Source organism: Haliaeetus leucocephalus, unplaced genomic scaffold, assembly GCF_000737465.1.
Source record: "Haliaeetus leucocephalus isolate CR32 unplaced genomic scaffold, Haliaeetus_leucocephalus-4.0 Scaffold2, whole genome shotgun sequence".
Classification (NCBI taxonomy): Eukaryota; Metazoa; Chordata; class Aves; order Accipitriformes; family Accipitridae; genus Haliaeetus; species Haliaeetus leucocephalus.
In genome coordinates, this window is record NW_010972438.1 from 14,046,353 (window position 1) to 14,069,109 (window position 22,757).

Consider the following 22,757-nt stretch of genomic DNA (forward strand, 5'->3'; position numbering starts at 1 on the left):
CCGGGGGCTGCCGTGAGTCCGGCCTCCCCGGTGCTCGGGGGCTGCCCTGGGCTGGGTTAGGCTCAGGCCAGCGCTAAGGACAGAGCCCGTGACGGACGGAGGGAAGATGACTGATGGCGACCCTTGCTCAAGGTGCCGTGGATCAATACTGCCCTTTGGTCACCTGCTCTTTCCTCTCCAACAGCAAGAAAGGGAGGGACGGAGGGCCCAAGGATCACGCTCGGCCTCTCCTCGCACTTCCCTCTCCTTGCCCGCAGCCCGGATCGGCCCTGCTGAGATCATGCTGCCTTCGGACAGTGGATTTCTCCCCTTGGCCTCACCCAGGCTGCTGCCGGGCGTGGGTCCTGTGGCTAACCACAGCCACCGCAGTGCTGCAGACCTGCCAGCCAGGACCGGGGCCACTGGGCACCACTGCAGCCAAACCCATCTCTGGGTGAACAGGCTTGGACAGAGCCAAGTTCAAGCAACTGGCAGCACCTGAAGTCCCTGTGACCTGGTCACCTTGCCCCGGGCCACAGCAACTCCCCTTCAGCCCAGGAGCTGGCTGTAAGCTCCTGCCCAAGCCCCCTCCCAGCATTGCCTCAAGCCCAGGCCCTGTGCCCATAGCCCCAGCCATGGATCCTGAGCATAGGGAGAGACGGCAGAGAAGCCAGGACCATTTTATAGACTTTTATTTCCAAATCTGGCGCTTCCATGATACACTTTTACACAGCCAGGGAGGGGGCACGGGCATCTCCCCGCTCCCTGCCCACAGAATTGGGAGATGGAGAGAGGAAAAAACCAAAACAACCAAACCCCCCAAAGAAACAAACCCAACCTAAACCCAAGGAGGATGCTCCCCAGAGCCCAGGCCACAGCACTACAATCGGGGACCAAGCTACAGACTGACTCCTGCTTCTTGACCAGCCCAGCTCTGTGGCAACAGCCACCGGCTCCGCTGCTCTCTTCTTTTTGGCACTTGTCACTTGCTCTCCGTTTGGCACCAGCACAAAGAGCCCCCGTGCCCAACTTAGCAGAAACATGGGCCCTACAGCGCAGCAGGGACAGAAACCCAGGACTCCGGTGCCACTGCTGTGCAGCCGGAGAAAAACATGTAAACGAGCTTGTTCCCGAAGGCAAAGACAGCAGGCTTTCCCTCTGTCCACTGGTCCCGAACAGCATGTAAACATGTCAGCAGGCCCTTCCCTCCCCATCCCCGGGAGAAGGGCGGCAGTGAGCCTGCCTCGTCAGGGCTGTGACAGGGGCAGGCAGCCCCTGCCAGGCCCATGGCACCCCCATCACCCAGCCCTTCTGTTCCCTCCACACTCTCCCCGCTGACTCGGGGACGTAGCCGAGAGGCCTTGGCCTCCCTGGGGGCCTGGAGGACAGTGGCACAAGTCCTCTCCTGTAAACATGTCAGGCTGGGCTGCAGTAAGATGCTACGGCAGCATGGTAGTAAGGCAGTAAGGAGCGTGCTGTCACGCAGCCCCAAGAGCACCACAGGGGCAGCCGAGCAGAGGCACCACACTCGGCAGGTGAGAAGGAGAGTGCCAGCCCCCAGAGCCGAATGCCCCTGACCCGAGGCTGGGGTAGGCACAGAGGAGTGTCATCTCACAGCAGGGCCAGTGGAAGCCCGGGGCCAGGCCCCCAGCCAAGCAGAGAAACCATCAGGGTGGCCTGAATTTCCAGAGAGGAAAAAGTGCTGTTTATCTCCATCTCCCAAAATCCAGGCCACTCTGAGCTGGGTTCCTCTGCCAGCCAGAGAGCACAGGGATGTGTGCATATGTATGCAGAGCCCACAGGGAACCAGCTGGATACAACTTTTGTGGGCAATGCTGGACCCCAAGACTGGAGCCACATCGCGTTCCTGCAGATGCTAATCCTCCGCTGGGTGAGCGTCGGCTCTGGGAACAGCCTAGCCTGCTGCTGGGCAGGGCTAGGGTCATCCAGCTCCTTGCCTGGACCCACAAACCAACAGAGGTTTGCTCTGTAACACGCAGGTTAAAGAGCGTAACATACAGTGGGTAAAAACATAGTGCTCATTTGCTGAGCAGAGGAAACCAGCACTTGTAGGAGTGGTACCATCCTGGTACAGGACAGGACTGACCAGCAAAGTTTGTTTCCTCCCCCAGCGGATCCCTAGTGCTGAATTTCCTGCCCCACTCACTTGTGGTCTCGCTGGCACACAGCCTCAGCTCACGGACAAGGGGCAGCTCCAAGCGGGGTCCCACAGGAGGGCAGAGGGGGGCCTGGCTGCAGCGCCAGCACAGCTGCAGGGGGCTGAGGGACGCCAGGCAGGAGGACGGCACCGAGACACGTGTGGAGCTGCATGGTGGGAGGGCAAGGGGCAGCGGGACCAGCTGTCCCACAATGGGGATGGGACAAAGTGGTGCTGGCAAAGCCATAAGGGCTGCCTGGCACTGTCTCTCCAGTCCGCTGGGGTTATGGTCCCTGGTACCCCCAGCGAAGCTGGCAAAGGGCTGTTGGTGAAACAAATGCTCCAGGTCCTGGGAACAGACCATCCGTAAAAATAACCATAGAAATTTCTCTTCTCTCTGATTACAAAGATACAAAAAGGTAGAAAACCTTCCCCTGCTGCCACATCCTGGGCTCTCTTTCCATCCCCCTGCCCACCCTCCGCGCACACACACGCACACCCAGCAGACAAACAGCTCTCAGAGGAAGAGCTCAGCCCTGGGGGGGTCAGAGACGCCACCCTCGCCCAAGCAGGCTCCTGCTCTACCTGTCACACCGGGCAGGCAATGGGGACCACGGCGGCAGATGAGACCCTGGAGGCTCCCAGCAGTGGGTGGTGTGGGCTGCTGGCCCCTCAGCCCAGAGGACATGGGTAGGCAGGGTCGGTTTTGGGCCTCTGACCATCATCAGTTCTGGCCCCTGCCCCCTGGGGACACCAAACCTCAGCTGGCAGCACCTGGCTAGGCGAAAGGCCCTGCTTCTTCTGTCTCTCTTGTGGACAGCTTCGGCCCCTCAGGAATGGCCCTCGTTTCTCGTTATTCTTCTCGGAGGAAAGAAAAACAGCATTAAGCCATGGCATCTCCCCTGGGCTCCAGCTGCATCCCCAAGCTATGCCAGATGGGGACAGCGCAGGAACCCACTCCTGTGTCAGGGCAGGAACAATTGTCTCCAAGTCCCTGAGTTCAGGAAGAGGAAAGGAGAGATGGGATGGGATGGGATGGGAGCAGTGCCAGCAGGGAGCAGACCTGGAGGGGAAGAAATGACAGACTGGGACAGGGGCCCTGGGGAGATAGGTGGCTTGGGCAGGCAGGGCTCCTGTAGGACTTGGGCCTCCTCTTCCTCTCCAGCCAGCCTGGCCCTCGCACACATCCGCTCGTTGGGACTTACAGGTGGCACTAAGCAAGGGGACCAGCCCTGAGGTCGGCCTGGCTGCACAAAGCATCTTCCCTGAGCCCCCACAGGCCACAAGTGAGGGCCATCACTTCTGGCAGAGCAGGCGGACTCAGATACACTGATGTTTCTGCTTGTGCTGCACTGCAAACACCCAGAGCTGTTGCACCGGCAGGTTCTCCCTGCCCAGTCACTATTCAGGACCGGGAGACACCTGCCACTCACCCCAGGGGCTCACCCTTACACAGCCCTCTCCCCCCAAACCCTTTGGGAAGAAGCAAGGCAGGTGAATGATGCATGAGACCAGCTGAACAAGGCCTGGTTGAGGAAGGGACACACTTACTCTGAGTCTGGTGACAGCTCTGAAATGCTGTGGGAGGTGGCGGAGCGAGGTGTCGAGGGGCACATTGCAGAGGGCGTCGAGGAGGTCTGCACGGCAGAGGGGGTGGCGGTGGTCTGGGGGCCTGAAGGCGTGCTGGAAGATTGCACCGAGGACAGGACGGAGGAGTTAAAAGAAGCAAGGATGGAAGAAAGGATATCTAACTGTTCAGTGGAAGGATGCCGGCTGGGAACGGTCTCCAGGTTCTCTCTAGAAGGCTGCCTCCTTGACAGCGGCTCTAGGCTTTCCCTAGACAGCTGCCTCCTAGAGAGACTCCCCAGGTTGTCCTGCGAGGGATGCCTGCTAGGCACTGTGTCCAGAGGCTCTCTGGAATTAGACCTTCTGGACAGAAAGTCCAGCTGCTCCCTTGAAGTTTGTCTAGCTGATGCTAGCTGGTCCCTTGAAGGCTGTCTTCTAGAAAGCAAATCCAATTGTTCTCGAGAAGCATCTCGACTTGGCAGGATGTCTATTCGGTCTCTGGACGCTTGCCTACTTGGCAACGTGTTTAGCCATTCTCTAGAGACCTCTCTTACTGGCCCACAGTCTAGCTGCTCTCTTGACCCAAATCTGCAGGGTAAAGTGTCAAGGTGGTCTCTGGAGCCCTGCCTCCGGGGCAGTGTGTTCCCATGATCTCTCTGACTGGGCCTAGCAGCAAGTAGATCCAAGTTTTCCCTAGATCCGTGTCTGCTCGGGGTACCTTCCAGGTGTTCAGTAGACCCATGCCTGCTGGGGATAGTGTCCAGCTCCTCCCTGGACCCATGCCGGCTGGACACAGCTTCCAAGCACTCTCCTGAGTTGTGTCTACTCAGCTGTTCCCGGGACATCTGTCTCCTCATCAGCATGTCAAGCTGCTCCCGCGACGAGTACCGGCTGGCTGGCTGTGACAGACTGCCTGCCCCAGAGTAGATCCTGCCATAGGAGGCGGCGGGGACAGCCCTGTGACCCAGCGTGGAGGTCTTGTACCACGTCAGCTCGTTGGTCATCCTGCCAACGGATGGCAGGCCTTGGAGAGTCGGAGGGTACTGGAGGCGGTTCTTCAAAATCCCTGCACCGAACAGAAAGAGAAATCAAGTCTTTGCTTAACAGTGAAAAGAGCATGAAAACGGGAGGAGATAAGCCATACCTCCCCAAGGACACGACAAGATGGATTTGATGCTGAGCCTTCAGGGCCACGTGAACCTGAGACAGGCAAGGCCACCCTTGCCCGCTTTCTCCAGGCCATTACCTTTTCTTTGCCGTTGGGTCTGGGTGAGGGAGTTCTCATCCCCGCTGGTCAAGGCCAGGTCTGGCTGATTATTGTTGGCCGCATCCTTGTTGATGTCAAATCCCAGCTTCCGCTCGGAGCCCCACTTCTGCAGGGAGCAGGGGTGAACCTCGCACTCGCCCAGAGCCGGCCAGTATGACATGAGGTCATTGCCATCCACGTCTGGCGAAAGGACAAAGCAAAACAGGCCCCAGGGAAGAGGGAGAGAATATTTCTGTGAGCAGCAATCGAAGCCATCACAAGACACAGTGTGGCCCCCACAGACCTGAGCTCACCCCTTCCCCTGCCAGAGCCCCTGGGACTTGCCTTTGGGAGTGGTGTTGGCAGGGTTAGTGAGGAGGCGTTCGCTGTGTGCTGCCCGCTTGAACTGGCGCTGGAAGCGGCCCCGCAGGCGTACATTCTCCTCACTCTCTGAGGATGGGATGGAGAGGCTGCGCTCTTCATCTAGAGACAGGTCACTGTCCGAGTCTGAGTCCTGGTCTGTAGGGACACGGTGTGTGTTGGAGAGACATTTGGAATGAAGGTGGGAGAGGCTCCCCATGGCAGGGCCAGGAAGGCAGAACCACCCCAGGGCTGACCACCCTCATGAGGACAACAGCCTGCCTTATCCCTGACTGTCTTTCCCTTGGCAGCAGCCTGTGTCTGCTCCCTTGCTTGGCATCTCACTGCAGCTCCCCGTAAGCAGCTGAAAATAGCCGTAAGATCCCATTTGCCTCCTCTTTCTCCAGGCTGAGCAAACCCACCTGCCTCAGCCTCTGCTTGCCTGTCCCACACCCCAGCCCCAGCTGCGAGGGTGGACCCTGCCGGTCTCACTCCAGTGAGTCAAAGGCCCATGCTGTACTGGGGAGCCCGGTGTCCCCAGGGACCCCGCAACTGCCTGTGCCCCTCTCTTGCCTCCTCCATTTCTAGCTCCTTGGAGGTACTGGCTATGCCCTTTGCCATCTGTCCGGGAGGAGGCTGTGCTAAGCGACACAGTTGCTACCTCTCCCTCCTATCCACAGCGCGTTTGGAAGTCACAACTGAACACGGGGTGAAGGATGTAACCGTACATCCAGCCAGAGCCTCTACTGGGAAGAATTTCCTTAAGCCAAGAGTTAATTCGGGATGCGCAGGGTTCGCCCCAAACCCAGGCACAGGGCTGACTGAGCCTTACCTCCCCCAGCATCGCGGTGGAACATGGCCACATCGATGTCCGTGGGGCCAGCATGAGACAGCAGGCTGTGATCTAGGGCCGAGCCCTGACGTGCCGTCACGTTATCTCTGAAAGATAGGAGGTGTGAACAGTTAGAGCGGCAGGACAACCTGGCTCTGCCTGGGCACTCCTGGCACCCCGGAGCCCTGCGCCGCTCCCTACCTGAGGTAAGCCCGCTGGCTGGAGTGGGTGCGGGCAGAGCGCACGCTGCTCACCGATGAGATGGTGGAGGCCCCCAGGGTGATGCGGATGAGCCCGCTCTCCTCAAACAGCGCTGTGTTGTTGTAGGCGTTGGGGCCCTGGCAAGGCAAGGAGAGAGGGCATGTGCCCTGTTAAGAAGGTGCCACAGCAGCCCAGGGGATGGCCTTCCCACCTGCACCTGCCACCCCCCCGGGGAAGCAGGGACGTCCCCGTCAGCTCCTGTCCCAGGCAGGCAGCCTGTTCCCAGATCCCTGGGCTGCTCCTGCTCTTGCCCACCTGTGTGCTCCTTGTGGCCTCCTCGCTCTGCCCCTTCTTGCCAAGGCAGGCCAGCTTCCAGGCCTCCCGTACCTCCTCATTCAGCACGCAGAACAGGACAAGTACGGCCAGGCCCTGTGGGGAGAGATGCAGTGAGAAACAGGCCCTTGCTGCCAGCCGACCTGCTCGCCCGCAGCGCCAGTGCCGGGACAGTCCCTGGCTCCTCCAGAGCCCACTGTGTTGGCCCTGGTGGCCACCAGGATTGGGATGCACCAAAGAGCCCCCCAACACTGGTCGGTGCTAACCCCCATGGTGGCCATGGGTAAGGGAGAAAAGGGTGGGATGTCCTCCTGGCTGACAGTGGCCAAGCAGCAGCTGGCAGGGTCTCCCGCAGCAACACCAGCCATCGTGGTGGCAGGAGGTCCACAGGGTGCTGCCATGGGTCATATTTGGGGTGTCCGACACCTCCATTGCAGGCCGCTCTCTTGCTCTGCCCTTTGAGAGCATGGAGGCCCTTTCCCTCCAAAGATGGTCCTTGCTGCCCCTTGGATGTCACCTCTGAACCAAGCACCTTGCAGCCACCTCCTGCTCTGTGCCACCACTCACTGCGGCCACAGCAGTGAGGACTGGCAGGAGTCACCTGCTGCTGCAGTGGTGACAGCAGAAGGGATAAGGAGCCCAGTGGGACGCTGGAGGTTCAGTGCAGGACACCCGCTCTCCACAGATGGCCGTGGGGACCACAGGGATGCTCTTCTGGGCTGACCCATGCCCTCCCCTGGCAGAGGCCGGGCAGTTACCTGGAGGCTGCAGAGGACAGTGTAGAGGTAGTGGAAAGCCAGGACACTGTTGTTGACAGCCAAGAGGCCAAAAAGCCAGGTAGTGCTAATAACTAGAAGCAGAACAAAGGAGCTCCGTAACGTCATGCTGGAGAGAGAGAGAGAGACAGACAGGCACACAGACACACACCGATAGGTTAGTGCGTATTGTTAATCTATAGTCTAGTGCTCACAGACAGAGATCCAGAGGGGAAAGTGCACTCCTGCTCAGCCCTCCCTGCTGTGCCCAGCACTGTGGGCACATCCCTGCACAGCTCCCCCTGACTCCCAGGCCTTCCCTTCTGGATCACACATGGCAAACACAGGAGCCCAAATGACACAGGTGATTTGGAGCCACGGAGAGCTGAGCCAAGGTCCAGGGCTGGCCCAGGAGGGAGCAGGGAAAGGTCTCAGAAGGAGCATGTAGGAAAGGAAGGAGGTGCTGAGAGTCAACAAGGGCAGAGTGTTGAATCCAGGCAGACAAAATGGGTGGCTGTGAGGGCAGGTGGTGAAGGGGGACAGGCTGGCAGGACAGCGTGGAGATGGGGATGTAGGAACAAGAGGAAAGGACAAAGTTTAGGAAGGGTTAATGTGGCTGGCAGGTGTGGAAGAGGAGAGTGGCTGCAAGGCTGACACTGATGCACAGAGAGGCACTCTGCGATGGTGGAAGAGGGAGGATGGTCACTGAAAATGCTAAAAACCATGAGCCACAGGAGCTCTGCTGGGAGTTTGGCCACTAATACTCACAGAACCGATTTCTTCTTGGTCTCCTTTTGGCCTGGGGAACAGGACATCTTGGCCACAAGCAGGAACATGACCCCATTCATCTGAAAGCGTTGGCACTGATTAGAAGCTGTACCAAGGGCTGGTTCTGACCTGACATCCCCAGCACAGAGTGTGGGCAGACTCCAGGTCTGCCAGGTCCATGTGAACATCCCCTCCTTTCCCCTTTATGCCCGAGCCATGGCCTCCCCCAGGTTTGGCTGAAGCGAGGAGGGACAGAGAGAGGGCCTCTAACTGAGGAAGGAGAGTACAGAGAACGGGGCAGGCAGTGGGCAGCTAAGGAAGGGGCAAGTGCCCATGGTGCAGAGAAGGGAGGCAGGAGAGGGCTGTGGGTGAAACAGGACAGGGTTTTACCACAATGACGACAGTAATGGGGCCTGCAAAGCTCCAGACCAGCTTATCATGAATGGAAATCCAGCAGAAGTCAGGGTTCCCGTAGCCCTCAGGATCCAGGCCAACAGCCAGCCCTATAGGAGGAAGGGAGAGGTCAGGTCCAGGCCCAGCAGCCTTGGACTCATCCAAGCCATATCGATCCCATCCCAGCACTGAAGGCCATGAAGGGGCTCTCTCCCTGCCACAGGGGAAAGAACCAGGACTGCGAGCCCCAGCATCGGGGCCTTTATTTCGTTTTCTCCAGGCGTGCCTGACACAGCCCAGCCCAGCCAGCATTCACTGCCAGCAACAGGTCACCCAGGCATGCAGGCTTGGGAAACCAGGAGACCTTAACCACAAGCCCTGGGACAGCATAAGTCCCGTGCCCATCAAACAAGCCATGGGGAGATGCGCTGAGGAATTAATCCTCCCGAGGAGGCAAAACGACAGCCCGTGATACGTGGTCCCCGGCTGAGCACCACAGCACTGCTTGCTGCCAGCACTGCTGGCCATGGCAGGCCCACCCTTAGCTCTCCCCACTGGGTAAGTGAGCCAGGCAACACCAGGGGATCAGGAGGCTGCTGAGAACTGGTGCTTTTGGCATGGCTGTAGGACAAGCAGCTCCTACCGGTGATGATGGCGGGCACTCCCCAACCAATGGCATAGTAGAAACGCATGGCTCCAAAGTTGACATTGCGGGCTTCGGTCTGCATGCGGTAGATGTGGAGGCCCTGGACGAAGAGCCAAGCGAAGGTGGAGAGGAAGAAGCAGTGGAGGAGGATGGCAATCACAGTGCAAAGAAACTGGGGAGACAAAAGCCACTCAGAGATGGTTCCACTGTGCCAATGCTAACTGCATCATCCATACCTCGCCCCCACCCCCACGGGCATGCTTGTTTAAGCCCACAGACCTGGTTCTCAGTGCGGTTGATGCCCAGGAGAAAGAGCAGCTCAGAGAAGAAGAGGGTGACTGATATGTTGGAGTGGATGCCACGTGTGTTGGACTTGAGGCCTTTGAGGCAGGTCAGGAAGGAGAAGGTCAGCAGCAGAGCCACCAGGGAGAGAGACACCAAGGAATAGGTGACAATGGCCAATGTCTCCAGGTCACCTTCCAGTTGCTGCAGCAGCAGAGAACAAAAGGCAAATGGCAGTGTTAGGGGGAGACACGGGAAGCCTACTGAGCTCTCAATCTCTACTCGTGTCCCACAGGGAACTTTCTGCCTGTCCCTGCTTATTCTGGGACCCAGTGGCTAATAGCCCCCACCACCGCCCATAGCCATGAAGGCCGAGGTTACCTCTCGGTGCGAGCTGTCCATCAGAACCCCAAAGGTGCCAAACTGGGAGCACTGGCAGTGGACATGTGTGGTGTTTCGGTACACAAGCTCGCAGTCCCTGGCTGTCCAGAAGCCAGAGGGGTTGGTCCTGCAGCCACCAAAAAGCAGAGTGCACTTAGGAGAGAAGACAGATGAGTGTGGTGTGCGGGGAAGGAACCACAGAGTAGAGGGATGATTGGCAAGGCTTTTCTACCAGCAGATACAACTGCACTCCTACGGCTGAAGTACTGGAGCCAAAGCCCTGCAGGGACCCTGCTGTGCCCTCCCAGCAGGAATGAACCCCCTGGGAGAGGGCAGAAACCCCCACATCCCAGTGCTGCCCAGGTACGCAGCCTATCATGGCCAGGGAAACTTGGGGAATGAGGAGGTGCCTGGGGAAAGCAGCTCAAAGAGAGTGGCCCAGCCGTGCTCAACTCACGGGTTGGAGTGGTTCCACTGGACGCAGAGAGGTTTGCTCCTGTTCGCTGTCTCCAGCAGGTGAAATTCCAGCACAAGAGGGGTGTCCAGGGGCCCCCGCAGGAAGGTGTGGTTGCTGAACACAGACACACTCACGATGGGGGAGTTCATCACAGGATTCTTGGGGAGCCTGCAAGGAGCAATGGAGCTCTACCATCACTGTGCCTGGCAGCTGCACCCCTCTGGGGACTTCCTGGATGCCCTGCGCTGACATCTCAGAAGGAACAGCTCTGCCCAGCCCACACCAAGGGGCTGGGAAACGTGGGGCAGAGCAACACCAAGGTGGGGAACAGGCAGAGCAGCGCAGGACCGTCTGGCTGGGAACCAAACCCAAGCCATTGCAGACTCAGCAACTGCTGGAGGGAGCAGAACAGAGTCCAGCCAGCCTCTCTCCACTGGTGCTTGTGGAGGGCAACGGGGAGCAGGACATACCTGACACTGCGGCGATCCACCTGGTAGCGTGCAGGCAGCAGCCCCCCCAGGGTGCGGTACATGATGAGGATGATCACAGTGAGAGCGGGCTCAGGCTCCGGCAGCGCCTGCCTTGGGGAGGAGTTCTCCACAGTGTAGTTCCCTTCGCCCCCAGCCAGCGTGGGCACTGCTGTGGGGGCACCTGAGGCACACAAGGGGGCGGTGAGAACAGACACACACATGCTGCTCTAAAGGCAACTTGTGAGGCCATCAGGAGCCTCTGGGATGTGGTGAAGTCAGAGGTTCTGGGCTCTCAGGGGTGACTTGTGGACCTCTGACAGAGCCAGGTCTCAGCAGGGGTACATGCAGACTAGATGACCTTTAAAGGTCCCTTCCATCCCAAACCATTCTGTGATTCTACAGCTTCCCTGCCAGCCAGGCCCACCCACGCTGTTCCTTGAGCGATGCTCACATGCTCACCTTCAGCTTTTGGGGGGCTCAGCACTGACAGCGGCAGCACAACGTGGGTGTGGGGGTCCCAGGCCGGCTGGCCCCGGAAGAGGCTGCTGTGGTAGCGAGGGTAGCGCCGGCGGATATGGGAGTGGTTCTCCATGCGATCAATGCTCAGCACTGTGGAGGAGCAATGGAGTGAAAGTCAGTTCTAGGATGACCACCTGGAGAGCAACCATGCTCCAGGGCACCCGAGATTTGAAGTCACTGGCAAAGGGACTGTACAAGCCGCAGGCTGGGTTGTGGATATGTCCCATGTTTGGGCATTACATGAAATCCCAGCACCCACAGTGCTCTTTCCGAGCCCAGATCCTTGCTCTGCCAGACTACTTCTGCCACTGAGGCCAGCAGCTTTTTCACTAGAGACTAGGAGGTAATTGGGAGCAGGCAGCACACTCCTGGCTCTGCTGGCTCTTGGTGGTCTGTCAGCTACTCCAGACAGGGATGGGACCAGGACGTCTCTCACAAACACCTCCCCATGTTTGAGAGCTGATGTTATCAGCACCCTTGCTGAGGTGAAGTAAGATGAGGAGAAGGGGACTGGGTGTGATGGAGGAGTGGCTCTGCATCAGTCTAGCCAGACCCCATCACCAGCCAGATCCTACTCACTGATGTTGGGGGTGACGACACCAACAGGGTTGAGGTAGGTGAGTTTCATGTTGCTGGCCAGCGTGCCTGAGTAGTCCCGCAGCTGCTCCATGAGGCTGGCACTGCCATGCTCACTGTGTGGCAGCATGGCCCAGTGCTCCCGGTTCTCAGGTGCCAGCACAGAGCTGCCTGCACGCAGCAGGTTCTGCATGGGAGAGACATGGGGGCAGGGGGTGAGGGAAGCACTGCCTTTGGGCCCTGTCCTGACCATCTCCAGGCTGCAGCACTGTGCTCTCTGCCCAGCTTGCTGCACAAAGGCTTGGGGAAGAGGGGTATTTCTGCTGCAATGGGCCCCCACCCTCAATGCTCATTACCCAGTGTCCTACAGAGATATCTTCCTTGCACCCCTGCCATGAGGGACTTGCAGGCAGCTGAGCAAACCCAGCTCTCGGCCTCGCCTCATCCACACTGTGCTTCAGCCCCAACCACGCAGGTGGCCTCCACAGGTCTCGCTCCTGTGGGTCAGTGTCTGTGTGGCACTGGGGAGTCCAGTGCTCCTGACATGGTCTCACAACACCCTCGATCCCCTCAGGCTTGGGGTGGCTGATAAAGAGAAGCAGCATCAAAAGCCACTCTGATCTGGGGGAAGGACTCACCTCATTGAAGTGGGCATCCTGCGTGGCTGTCAGTCCAAAGCCACGCTGCCGGCTCTCAAAGGCCATAAGGCGGGACAGCAGGCGGAAAGTGATGTGCACGTCATTGCCAAAGTAGTGGTCCATGTGGTCCGTCACGGCCCGGAGCCGGTGGGCCAGCTTCTTGGCTTCAATTGTGTTGAGCTCAGTCTCGTTCCTCTCCAAGCCTTCCAGCTGCCAGTAGGGAGAAAGGAAGGGATTGAACAATTAAGCAGGTTCCTCACTGGGAAACTGGGATGCTGCAGGCCCTGCTGGACCAAGAGATTATTTTTTAAACCATGGCACAAGCCATGGACACTCACAGTGGTGGTCACTAGAACAGGGAGCATCTCTGGTGGACAACCAGCCTCCAGCAACAGACCAGGGGTTGCACTGGCCCAGCTAACCCAGTGCTGTACACAACAAAGGCCAAGGAGATGAAAGGACAGGGCAAACATCTAGCGATACTTCCCTGGAAACTCTCCTGGCTTCAGTTACAATTCAGCCTAGATGCAAGTGTTTAATAAACTTGCCTGGATATTTCAAAGGGATTTGTCACTGACAGAGTCTGGGGCCTACAGATGTCCCACAGAGCAGACATCCCACCAGCTTCAAACAATTCAGCCCTCCTCAGGGTTATTTGTTTTCCTCTCAAATACTGGGGCAGGACACAGGTCGCTTCTGATGGGGTCACTCAAAAGATTCAACTAAACCAAAGTGAACTTCAGCTCAGACCAGTGCTCCCACAGGATGGGTTTGGGGACAGGAGATGAGAAGAGAAAGGTGCCGAGCACTGTGGCAAAGCCTTCCCCTACTCCAGGTGCTCAATGAGAGCTGAGCTCTTTGAAACCCAACTGTGAGCCCTTGTTTGTATGGCTCCTGCCCTGTCAGGGCTGCAGAGCTGAGAGGGGATTACCAGCATGGAGAGCTCCTTGAAGGCAGGCGAAGTGCAGTTAAAAAGATCTGGCTCCAGCCAGCCCTTCTCCTCATCACAGTGTCTGATGGCTGCACCTAAAACCAGGAGGAAGGGCATGTCTGAAATTCAGCAACGGATACATGGCTCCCCTGCTGCATCCCCCCAGCAGGGACTCTATGTACCAGTTAATCCCGAAAAGCAGCACCAGCAAGCGATGGGGAGGGCCTGTAAGACCCCAGGGCCATCCTCCTGCTTTGCACCAGTGCAACCCATTCCACCCTTGGTCTGCATCACCTCAGCAAGCTGCTGCCATCCCCTCCCTCCAGGAGCTGGGTTCCTCTGTGTGCTTCTGGGCTGCATCACACCAGGTGCCATCACACAGAATTGCAAAGAGGAGTAAGTGACATGGCAGGGCTCAGGCTGGAGAAGCCTCCGGTTGCTGGTGGGGACATGTCTGTGTCCTTAGGGCACATGTGACCCCAAACTACTGAAGCCCATGCAGCTCTAGGCATCCTCTGGCTGACAGCCTGCAATGCCTGCTAAGGTCCTGCCTCTCTCTACAGGACAAAGTCACGCCAGGACGACAACACCCCTGCCGTGGGGCTGGCAAACCCGCCCCAGAGATGAGCCCCTGCAGTTGAGTGGGATGGAGGAGTGGGATGGGGGATCCCCCATCCAGCAGTGTGGGTTCGATACCCAGTGCAAGACCCCGGTCCCTGGCTGAGGTGCAAGCACTACGGCACAGCAATGGAGATACCAGCAATGAATGGGATCAGCTGTTAACCACCACCAAAAGCGCTGCTGAAGCCAACATGGACAGCAGTGTCCTGGGCTGGGAGTGTCACCACACACACTTTGAGCAAGAGGAACCCAGACAACCCCAGTGTAGCCGGCAGGACTGTGGACCAGGCCCGCCCGGGGGAGGGCACCAGGGCACAGGAGCCTACCCAGGTGCCCATGGCTGGGAGAGGGCAGCAGCATGGCCAGAGCGCAGAGAGGGAGCCTGGAGCAGACTCCAGTTGCTGCTCAGAAAAGCCCCAGTGACTATCGTGTCCCCTCCCACCATCTCCAGCTCCTAGCTGTCCTCTGCAAGCACCTTTCCCCCAGCTGCAGAAGCACAGGGACCAGTGCCATTGCAGCTGGGAGCAGGGAGAACAAAGAAACCTCCACACTGCTGGCCCTCCCCCAGCAGAGAACAGGGATCAGCTCAGCTGCAGATCTGGGCAGGATCCAGCCGCCAGGTCCCTCTGCCTCCCCCTGCCAGCCAGGCAGAGGGAACAGGACCTTGTGCTGTGCATGCCCATCAGTTCCTGCCCCCATCCTACTGCCCCCCCGCTCAAACAGCTCCCCCTTTCCTCCACCCCACGGCCATTCCTCCATGGCCTTCCTGGCCTCACCACCCATTGCTCTTCACCAGCTCCTTCCCCTCCCAGCCTAAGCAAGCAGGTGCCAGCCCGAGAGAGCCAGCATCCATCCCAGCCGGGGAGCAGAGAGCGGACCTGCCCAGAGCCAACACTGTAGGCTCAGGACAGCGGGTGGCAGGGGCTGCATGCGCCTGCAGCCAAGTCTGTGCTGGTTAGTGTGCTGGGAGCAGGGAAGAGCATGTAGGAGCGGTGAGGCCAGGCAAAGCGTTGGGAAGACACTCAGCAGCTCCAGAAGCAGCGGGGAAAGCGCAGGGGTGTGCAGGGTGCCAGGCAGGAAGCAGGGAGGGAAAGCCGCGGGGCGCAGCCCTTACAGCACAGGGGGAAGGAGATGGGAACAACCTTACCTGCACCCCTCAAGCCTGAGCACGGAGGGCGAAAGAACCGGGGAGAGAAGCGACAACAGTTAGGAGCCGAACCTGCCTCCTCCTGGGGCGAACGGCTGGAGAAGGACAGGGTTTGTATTGTCCCCTGGGGCTTGCGCTGCCCTACAGTCCCAGACACCCTGCTCACTCCTTTGCCATCACCCAGGACGGCCTCCTCCAGCTCGGGACATTGACTCCTACCCGAGACACTCACCTAATGGCACACTGTGCCCTGCTCCCCTCACAGTGCACACCGAGGATGGGGCCGGCAGAGACACAGCAAGGCGCTGCGGGGACCGAGCTGCTGTGCCAGGCCTAACCCCAGCCTCAAGCCCGCTGAAACCAAAAAGCACCGGGGAGAAGGTGGGGACTGAGGCCGAGGGATCAGCACAGTCCCAGGGCTGGGTGATGGGCCTAGACCCCACAGCCTGTTCCCAGCCCTGTGGCCAGCCCCCTCTACTCTCCCCCAGGCTATGGCATTTTCTCCTTCAACTTCCTTCTCCCAGCCCTCAAGCCCAGCTAAATGGGACTGGGACAGCACAAGAACAGAGTGATATTGCTGAGGCTGCTACAGCCCCTGGGAAGACAGCCAGGCTGCCCCCTCCCCTCCCCATCACATCCCCCACTCACCCAAAGAGCCTTTGGGACACAGCACTGCAGCTGAGAAGCCAAACTTGGTCTGGGGCCACCACACACCTGCCTTCAGGCTTTTGGGGCAGCCGTCGTAGAGCACTGTGGAGACACACACACCAAGGGGCCGGTCACAGGGGGAGGCCACTGACGCCAAGCCCCATGGCACCAGTTCCCCACCGTGCCCACACTCACCCTCGCAGCCACTGGGCGTCACCTCAGCAAAAGGGCTGTCGCAGCTATTGCACTGGCGCCCGATGACCCCGGGCCGACAGTGGCACCGGCCTGTCTCCTTGTCGCAGGAGCGTGAGGTGGAGCCCACGGGGTAGCAGTCGCAAGGCAGGCAGGTGTCGCTGCCTTTGGGGCGGTAGTGGAAGTCCTGGGGGGAGACAGGGACAGCTATCGGACAGCCCATCGGGACAGCAGCTGAGGCCGGCACTTGGGGAACCACTGGAGCCAGGGCAGAGAAGGGCCAGGATCTCCTGATTTTGCAAGCACCCCCACTGCCCCCATTGCCACCGTGCTGGGGCAGGAGGGCCGCACAGAAGAGCTGAGTGGGGATCCAGCCCAGAAGCGGGCACACAAAGGCAGGCCTGGGCAGCTGCCAGGCCTTTGGAGGGGACAAGGAACAGCACCAAGGATGAGCAGGGCTCCAGGCAAGCCATGGGCCACGTCCCCATGGGCACAGCTGCCCCTCACCTTGCAGTGGCACTGCCCGTTGGTTTTATTGCAGTCGGGGTCAAAGCCCTTGTTCACATCACAGTTACAGGGCCCGCAGGTGGGGTTCCCCCACCAGCCCTTCGGACACTGCTGGTCCATCCTAGGGAGAGAAATACCTCTGCTGTTACAACAACCAAATCCCCCAGGCCTTCTCCTCCCAGCAGCCCAGCTGTTCAGCAGCTCCAAGGAGCTGGGTGGCACTGAGAGGTCCCTGGTCACGTAGCCAAGATGAGAGGACAGCACAGAGCCAGGCACGGAGGCCGTGGCCCTGCCCTGTGCCCCACATCTCACCTGTGCTCGCAGTACTGCCCAAAAAAGTTCCCTCCGCACTCGCACACGTAGCCCAGGGGTGAGCCTGGCTTGCGGCGACACACCGACTTGTTCTTGCAGGGGTTGAGGTGACACACATCCACGCAGTCCCCTCCGTAGTACCCTGAGGTGTGGACAGAGAGCACCATGTAAAGCAAGCACCTTCCCCTTGAGAGGTGCCAGAGCACCAAGGAGTGGATTCAGGGGGCTCAGGAGGGATTCTGAAGAATTAACATGTGTCTGACAGGGATGTGACTTGCCCAAGGGACGGAGAGGAGAGCAGTCACAGGCCAGGAAGGAGCCATACGGGCAGAGGAGAAGACAGACACACGTGGAGAGCAGAAGGGTGGCAGGGTGCTCCAGGCCCTACCTGGCTGGCAGATGCAGGAGTAGCTCTGCCACTCATCCTTGCAGATGCTGTTGGCCGGGCAAGGGCTGGAGTCACAGGGGCTCGGCACGCTGCAGCCAGCCTCCACCCGCAGGGCATGGCTGGGCTTGGGCAGCACGGTTCCAGTGATGCTGTCACCCAGTCGCACACCCTGCAATGCAGGCGACAAATTCACAGTGAAGCTAGGACAGGCACATGAGGCTCCAGTCCTCCTGCCCTCCACAAACCCCCAGGGGCAGCCACCCACTGTCATCCCTGCTGTGTTGATTTATGGCTGCCCTGCAGCACTTCAGAGCCTTGAATGCTCAGAGGGAGTGTCACCACCAGGAGGGACACTGGCAGCAGCTGCCAGGCCTGTGTTTCCACCCCTCCATGTAACAGACCCGCTCGAAAGGGAAGGCTCAGAGCAATCGACTCACCTGTATGCAGCCCCTCAGCCCGTTCTGCACCTCGCCAGAGCCCAGGACTCCCCCCACGTGCAGGTGTTTCACCTTCAGGCCATGCAGTTCATTTCCGACAACCACCGTATCCTGCAGAAGGAAAGGGAGTAACATGGGGCAACTGGGATCAGCCCTGCCCCAGTCCTCTGTGAAGGTGCAGGGGCCCAGCCTGGCCCATGTATGCCAAGCATCCCCCACAGTTCCCGTCCTGGTACCGGGTTCTCAAGCAGCACCTACCTGGTAGAGCCCAAAGTCCAGGGTGAGGGTGATGACATAGCGCGAGTCTCGCCCACTGTGGACATCCCGCAGCTCCAGCTGGAGGTCGTGCCATCTCCCATCGCTGAGCCGCAGCTGGTCCAGGAGGAGGCTGGTGCTGCGCCCAGACCCCCGGCTCACCATGAAGGAGAGCAGGCCCCCAGCCAGCTGCAGAGAGGGAACCAGCAATGGCAGCAGTGAGCAAAGGCCTCACCAACTCTGGCTGCCTCCAGCCTACCCTCCCTCTGAGGATGGGGAGGGAAACCCAGCCCTGCTAAACACCTCTTCCAGCAACCACCCTCTGCCTGGGCTGGCGTCAACATGGAGGGCAGGGTTCTCCTGATCTCCTGGGGCGGCTGGCAGTAGAGGCTGGGGCACAGTGCTGCAGCTGAGGCTGTGGCCCTACCTGGCAGAGCAGGGTGGTGTACTGGCCGGCATGGGCCTGCAGAAGCACCCCGTCTGGCTGGCGTGTCCGAAACGCCAGACCCAGGTACCACGGCACTGAGATCTTCACATCTGTCTTGAAGTCCCAGGTCAGGACACTGTTGCCCTGGAAATAGTGGGCATGGTGCATGGCTGGAAAGGAAAGTGGACGTGAGGAGAAGGGATGGGCACTACACAGGGATCACTGGATGCAGGGACAACAGAGCTAGTTCACCTCGCACGGACCCCTTACTCTGCTTCCACAGCAACCCCCGCAGTCTTGCACGTACCCACCCTGCCCACACCCAGCAGCGCCCGCTCACTCACCGTGGCGGCAGTCTTTGCCCCCGAAGCCAACAGGACAGAGGCAGGAGTAGGTCCCCCAGCTGACAGAGCAGGTGCCGCCGTTCTTGCAGGGGCTGGAGTCGCAGAATGTGTGCTTGGCATGGCAGCCTGGAGGTAATCAATGTCACCCACATCAGCCTCGACCTGCTCACCACCTCCCCCCAGCCCACATGGAGAGGCACCACTGCCCACCAGCCCTTTCCCTGGTTGCCAGAGGGGGAAGCCCAGCTGCTCAGTCTCTCCGCACAGCCTGGCAATGCTGCTGCATGAGCAGGAGATGCTATTCCCAGGGCAGGGGCTGGCAGGAGCAGAGGCACTGGTACCTGCAGCAGTTCCGTTGTTGGCGATGTAGGAGGCCAGATCAATGCGTTTGCTGTCGATGTATAGGTCTCTCATGCATCCCACAAAGTCCCGGTGAGTGACAGGGAAGTTTTCTGGCAGGTTGGGGACCCCTCCGAGGAGCAAGGGACCTGTGAGGTCCAGGGACCTACAAGGACAGAAGCCCAGGGCTTTAAGAGCCACAGCAACCTCAGGCCAACCAGCCTGCTCCCCAGCACAAGGGGCTGGGAAGCAGACATCCTTGGGGACAGGCAGACACAGCCAAGGTCCCAGATGTGAAGGGCTGACACCGCAGGGGACCCAAGTGCCCTGCTCCTTTCCCCACCGCAACAGTGCCCAGCAGTCCCCAAGGAACTCACTTCTTCGAGCTGGTCTGCACACCCTCTGCGGCACAGGAGTAGTTCCCGATCTCACTGCCAAACTGCAGGGCCACTGAGGCATCACATTCATCCACTGTCAGGATGGCCACCTTGTCCTTGGAGGGGCCCTGCACCACCCCCAGGGCGCTGACCTTGGGCTGAAACCAAATGCAGGGCGTTAGCAGCACATGTGCCCCCAGACCCAGGCACCCAAAGGCTCACACAACAGCAAGGAAAGGGCCTGAGCATGGCCCACGCACCACCGCACTGCTGGAGGTGTGAGCGAGGCAGGAGGGACATCTCCGGCCAAGCCCAGCAAGCAGCACCAGAGATGGACACAGGCAAGGACACTGCATAGAGTGCATTCCTGCAGCCTCCAAGTGTGGTCCTGAGGGTCAATCTCCCCTGCACCTGGCTGTCTGCTCCACTGCACCCATCCCCAAGGGCTGAAAACTACCTCTACCTCCTCTCCACAGCCTCCCCCGTGGGGCAGAGCCAGAGAACAGGAGAGCCAGAGCCGCTCGCTCAAGCCTCACGGGGAGACACCCACACGCACGGGGAGACAGCTGAGGCACACATACCTTGTTGTAGTAGCGGAGCTGCAGTGTGTGCCACTGCCCATCACTCACACCCCCCGGCAGGTAGGGACTCACCACCGTGCTAGACTCTCCTGCGGAGACAGGGATGATGGCATGCTGAGGGAAGCCGGACAGCCCTCAGACACACCTGCCCCTCCTGCAGGCACCAAGCCCACCGCACTGCCAACAACCTCGTGCAGGGATGGAGAAGGGCTTCAGGGAGACAAGCTCAGCATGCCAGCCTCTGCCTGCTGCAGCCTTGCAGCAGGAGTGGGGAGGGGGGGAATTGCAGCCCTAGAACCGGTCGCCAGCACTCTGGGATGGCTCCTCTGTCCAGGCGGATTGCCAGGGTGCTGTGGCACCGTGCATCTGGCCCTTGCCAGCCACTCACTGCTGAGCCTTGCCCTGACGAGACCAGCGCAACCAGAGCTACAGTAGCAGGATGGCCACCAGGCACTGCATGCAGAGGAGAGGGGAGGAGCACCGGACCCAGGACGGGAGGGAAGCCCCAGTTGTTAACACAAGGGCCCAGTGCTCCTGGCAGCTCATCCTGACACACCTCGGGGCAGGCAGGATGGGCACAGCAATGGCACAAGGCAGCAGGGATGAGACCGACAGGATAGCAAACACCCTTCCAGGAGGGTCCTCCTCTCCAGACCGGCTCATGGCAAGGCAGGAGGAGAAGCTCATGGTGACATAACGGGGCAGAACAGCAGTGGAGACCCCAAAAGGGTTTGTGCTCACAACACCCCTGCTGCACTTGCACTCCTAAGCCTAGGGAGAGTCCCGAGACACACACCTGCCTCCTGTGCCATCCACTCACGCTCACCAACACCTCTCTCAAACCCACCTCCCTTAGCACAGGCTCCATCCAGGCCAGCACCCCGCTCTCCCTGCTCAGCGCAGGCCTTCTCGTAGCTCCCACAGCACAAATCCCGCAACAGGCAGGGCCAAGCTTACCTGTGGAGTATTTCAGCTGGACCTGCCCCTGGATGATCTCTACCGCCAGGAAGTCGTGCCTCTCGTTTAGGCGCCCATTGTAGAGCAGGAGGCCGCTGGGCTCCACGGTGCTGAACCTGGGGCAAGGGAGGAAGCGGGAGGGCAGGGTGGGCACAAGGAGCACACGGAGAACCCCACTCTCCCATGGCATGCACCAGCATCCCAGCACAGGGACAGGGTGAGACCTGGGCCAGGCCCCAGGTGCAAGCCCAGCTGGGAAGGGGCCGAGAGCTTGATCCAGCAGACGCTTTGGGAGCATGGGGGCCTGGCGTGCAGGCAGAGAGCTGGCAGCAGGGAAGGGCAGAGGCACTGAAGGAAGGGATGAGCTGATGCCAGGGGAGACATGACAGTGTAGATTCAGAGCCCTTTGGCTAAAGGCACCAGGGCAGCCCCGTGGCAAGGCAAGGCTGGTAATACGGGGGTCTGGAGAGCATCAGCGAGGCCCTGGACAGGCCCAGGGTGCACAAGATCCACTAGAGCAGGGCCAGGTGAACTGGCGGATGCTGGTGTCCAGTGGAGGAAGGAGAGGACTCACGAGAGGGCGAGGGTGAGGTGGAAGCGCTGGCGCAGGCCCCGGAACATGACGAAGGATCGCGGTGGGAAGGAGCGCGTGGACACCTCGCAGAAGGGTGTTTCGAAGCCGCCTGCCGGGCACTGGCAGTGGAAGCCCCCATCAGCGCCGTTGGTGCAGGTGCCACCGTTGCGGCACACACCAGGCACGCAGCGCCCCGAGCGGCTGTCCACTTCGCAGTTCTCGCCTGGTGGGGAGCAAGATGAGAGGCTTGGGACACGTCCCGGCCGGGGGGCACGAACGCAGCGGCCACCCATCCACTCCTTGCCCTGGAAGTGCAGACCTCAGCCTGGGTTTGGGGCAGGGCAACCACGGGGCAGGAGTTTGTGGGGCAGCTGGGGGCAGGCAAAAGCTGTGACAACCCAGGTGTCACCCAGGTGTTCCCCACAGCAGCCAGCAAGCTAGCTACCACCGCCGGCCCTGCAGCAAGAGCCACTGGGCTGGATGGGATGCCAGCTCTGGCTGAAGGGGCAAGTTTGGACCCAGGATGGCATGGGAATGGGACATGAGGGGACTGGCCACAGCTGGGCTGCACAGTCCTAAGGATGGAGAGGCAAGGACAAGCTCAGGGAAGTCCTGGCAATGCTGAGAGTGCCTCCTTGGGCACTGCCACCACACAGGCCTGGGACGGGCATCACAGTCCTGGCTCTGGGGTATGGGGACAGCCCAGCACCACTGAGCTCCCCTGCCAATAGCTATGAAAGTCTCATAACAGCACCAGGAGCTTCCTAACCCTGCGTGCAGGCTCTGACATAGGAGCAAAACCCAAGTGGAAACCAGCCAGATGAGGGCTTGCACCTTGCTGGCACCAGTAACGGGGATGCCCCAAGCCAGCTCAGCAGTGCAGTGCAGTGCAGTGCAGGGGGTCTGGCCAGCCCCTTTTCCCGTGCTGTTCTCGCAGCACGCAGGGAACCACTCAGCTGCCGTCCTACGCCCCGGGCCCTGCTCCCATTACTTGCTCCATGGCACGCAAGGAGGATGAGAAGACAGCATGAAGTGACAGGGAAACGAGCTCATTAACCCTCCTGCTAATGGCTGTTCACGCTTCAAATGCTGGGGGTTAATTACCACTGACTCTGCTTATCTCACCAGGAGCCACCAACAGGAGAGTGGCTCCAAGGCAG

At 59.8% G+C, this 22,757-nt stretch overlaps 1 protein-coding gene across 1 annotated transcript in view; it reads right to left on the reverse strand.

The window, feature by feature from the left end:
• Positions 1–2,931: 2,931 nt before the first annotated feature.
• CELSR3 (cadherin, EGF LAG seven-pass G-type receptor 3) overlaps positions 2,932–22,757 on the reverse strand; it is a 31,395-nt gene continuing 11,569 nt past the window's right edge. The window contains exons 3-36 of the mRNA XM_010572094.1: positions 21,598–21,820; positions 21,024–21,139; positions 20,067–20,155; positions 19,486–19,643; positions 19,111–19,274; positions 18,770–18,895; positions 18,426–18,595; positions 18,002–18,187; positions 17,744–17,854; positions 17,307–17,475; positions 16,919–17,060; positions 16,607–16,727; positions 16,103–16,286; positions 15,908–16,009; positions 13,492–13,586; positions 12,561–12,770; positions 11,926–12,109; positions 11,287–11,436; positions 10,828–10,996; positions 10,358–10,525; positions 9,901–10,027; positions 9,517–9,723; positions 9,235–9,409; positions 8,589–8,701; positions 8,199–8,278; positions 7,434–7,560; positions 6,658–6,771; positions 6,343–6,479; positions 6,142–6,248; positions 5,295–5,468; positions 4,950–5,150; positions 4,442–4,769; positions 3,689–4,363; positions 2,932–2,995 (exon numbers count right to left, since the gene is read on the reverse strand). Coding sequence (XP_010570396.1) covers positions 2,968–2,995; positions 3,689–4,363; positions 4,442–4,769; positions 4,950–5,150; positions 5,295–5,468; positions 6,142–6,248; positions 6,343–6,479; positions 6,658–6,771; positions 7,434–7,560; positions 8,199–8,278; positions 8,589–8,701; positions 9,235–9,409; positions 9,517–9,723; positions 9,901–10,027; positions 10,358–10,525; positions 10,828–10,996; positions 11,287–11,436; positions 11,926–12,109; positions 12,561–12,770; positions 13,492–13,586; positions 15,908–16,009; positions 16,103–16,286; positions 16,607–16,727; positions 16,919–17,060; positions 17,307–17,475; positions 17,744–17,854; positions 18,002–18,187; positions 18,426–18,595; positions 18,770–18,895; positions 19,111–19,274; positions 19,486–19,643; positions 20,067–20,155; positions 21,024–21,139; positions 21,598–21,820 — 5,630 coding nt within the window. The 3' untranslated portion in view covers positions 2,932–2,967. The remainder of the gene's footprint in view (positions 2,996–3,688; positions 4,364–4,441; positions 4,770–4,949; positions 5,151–5,294; positions 5,469–6,141; positions 6,249–6,342; positions 6,480–6,657; positions 6,772–7,433; positions 7,561–8,198; positions 8,279–8,588; positions 8,702–9,234; positions 9,410–9,516; positions 9,724–9,900; positions 10,028–10,357; positions 10,526–10,827; positions 10,997–11,286; positions 11,437–11,925; positions 12,110–12,560; positions 12,771–13,491; positions 13,587–15,907; positions 16,010–16,102; positions 16,287–16,606; positions 16,728–16,918; positions 17,061–17,306; positions 17,476–17,743; positions 17,855–18,001; positions 18,188–18,425; positions 18,596–18,769; positions 18,896–19,110; positions 19,275–19,485; positions 19,644–20,066; positions 20,156–21,023; positions 21,140–21,597; positions 21,821–22,757) is intronic.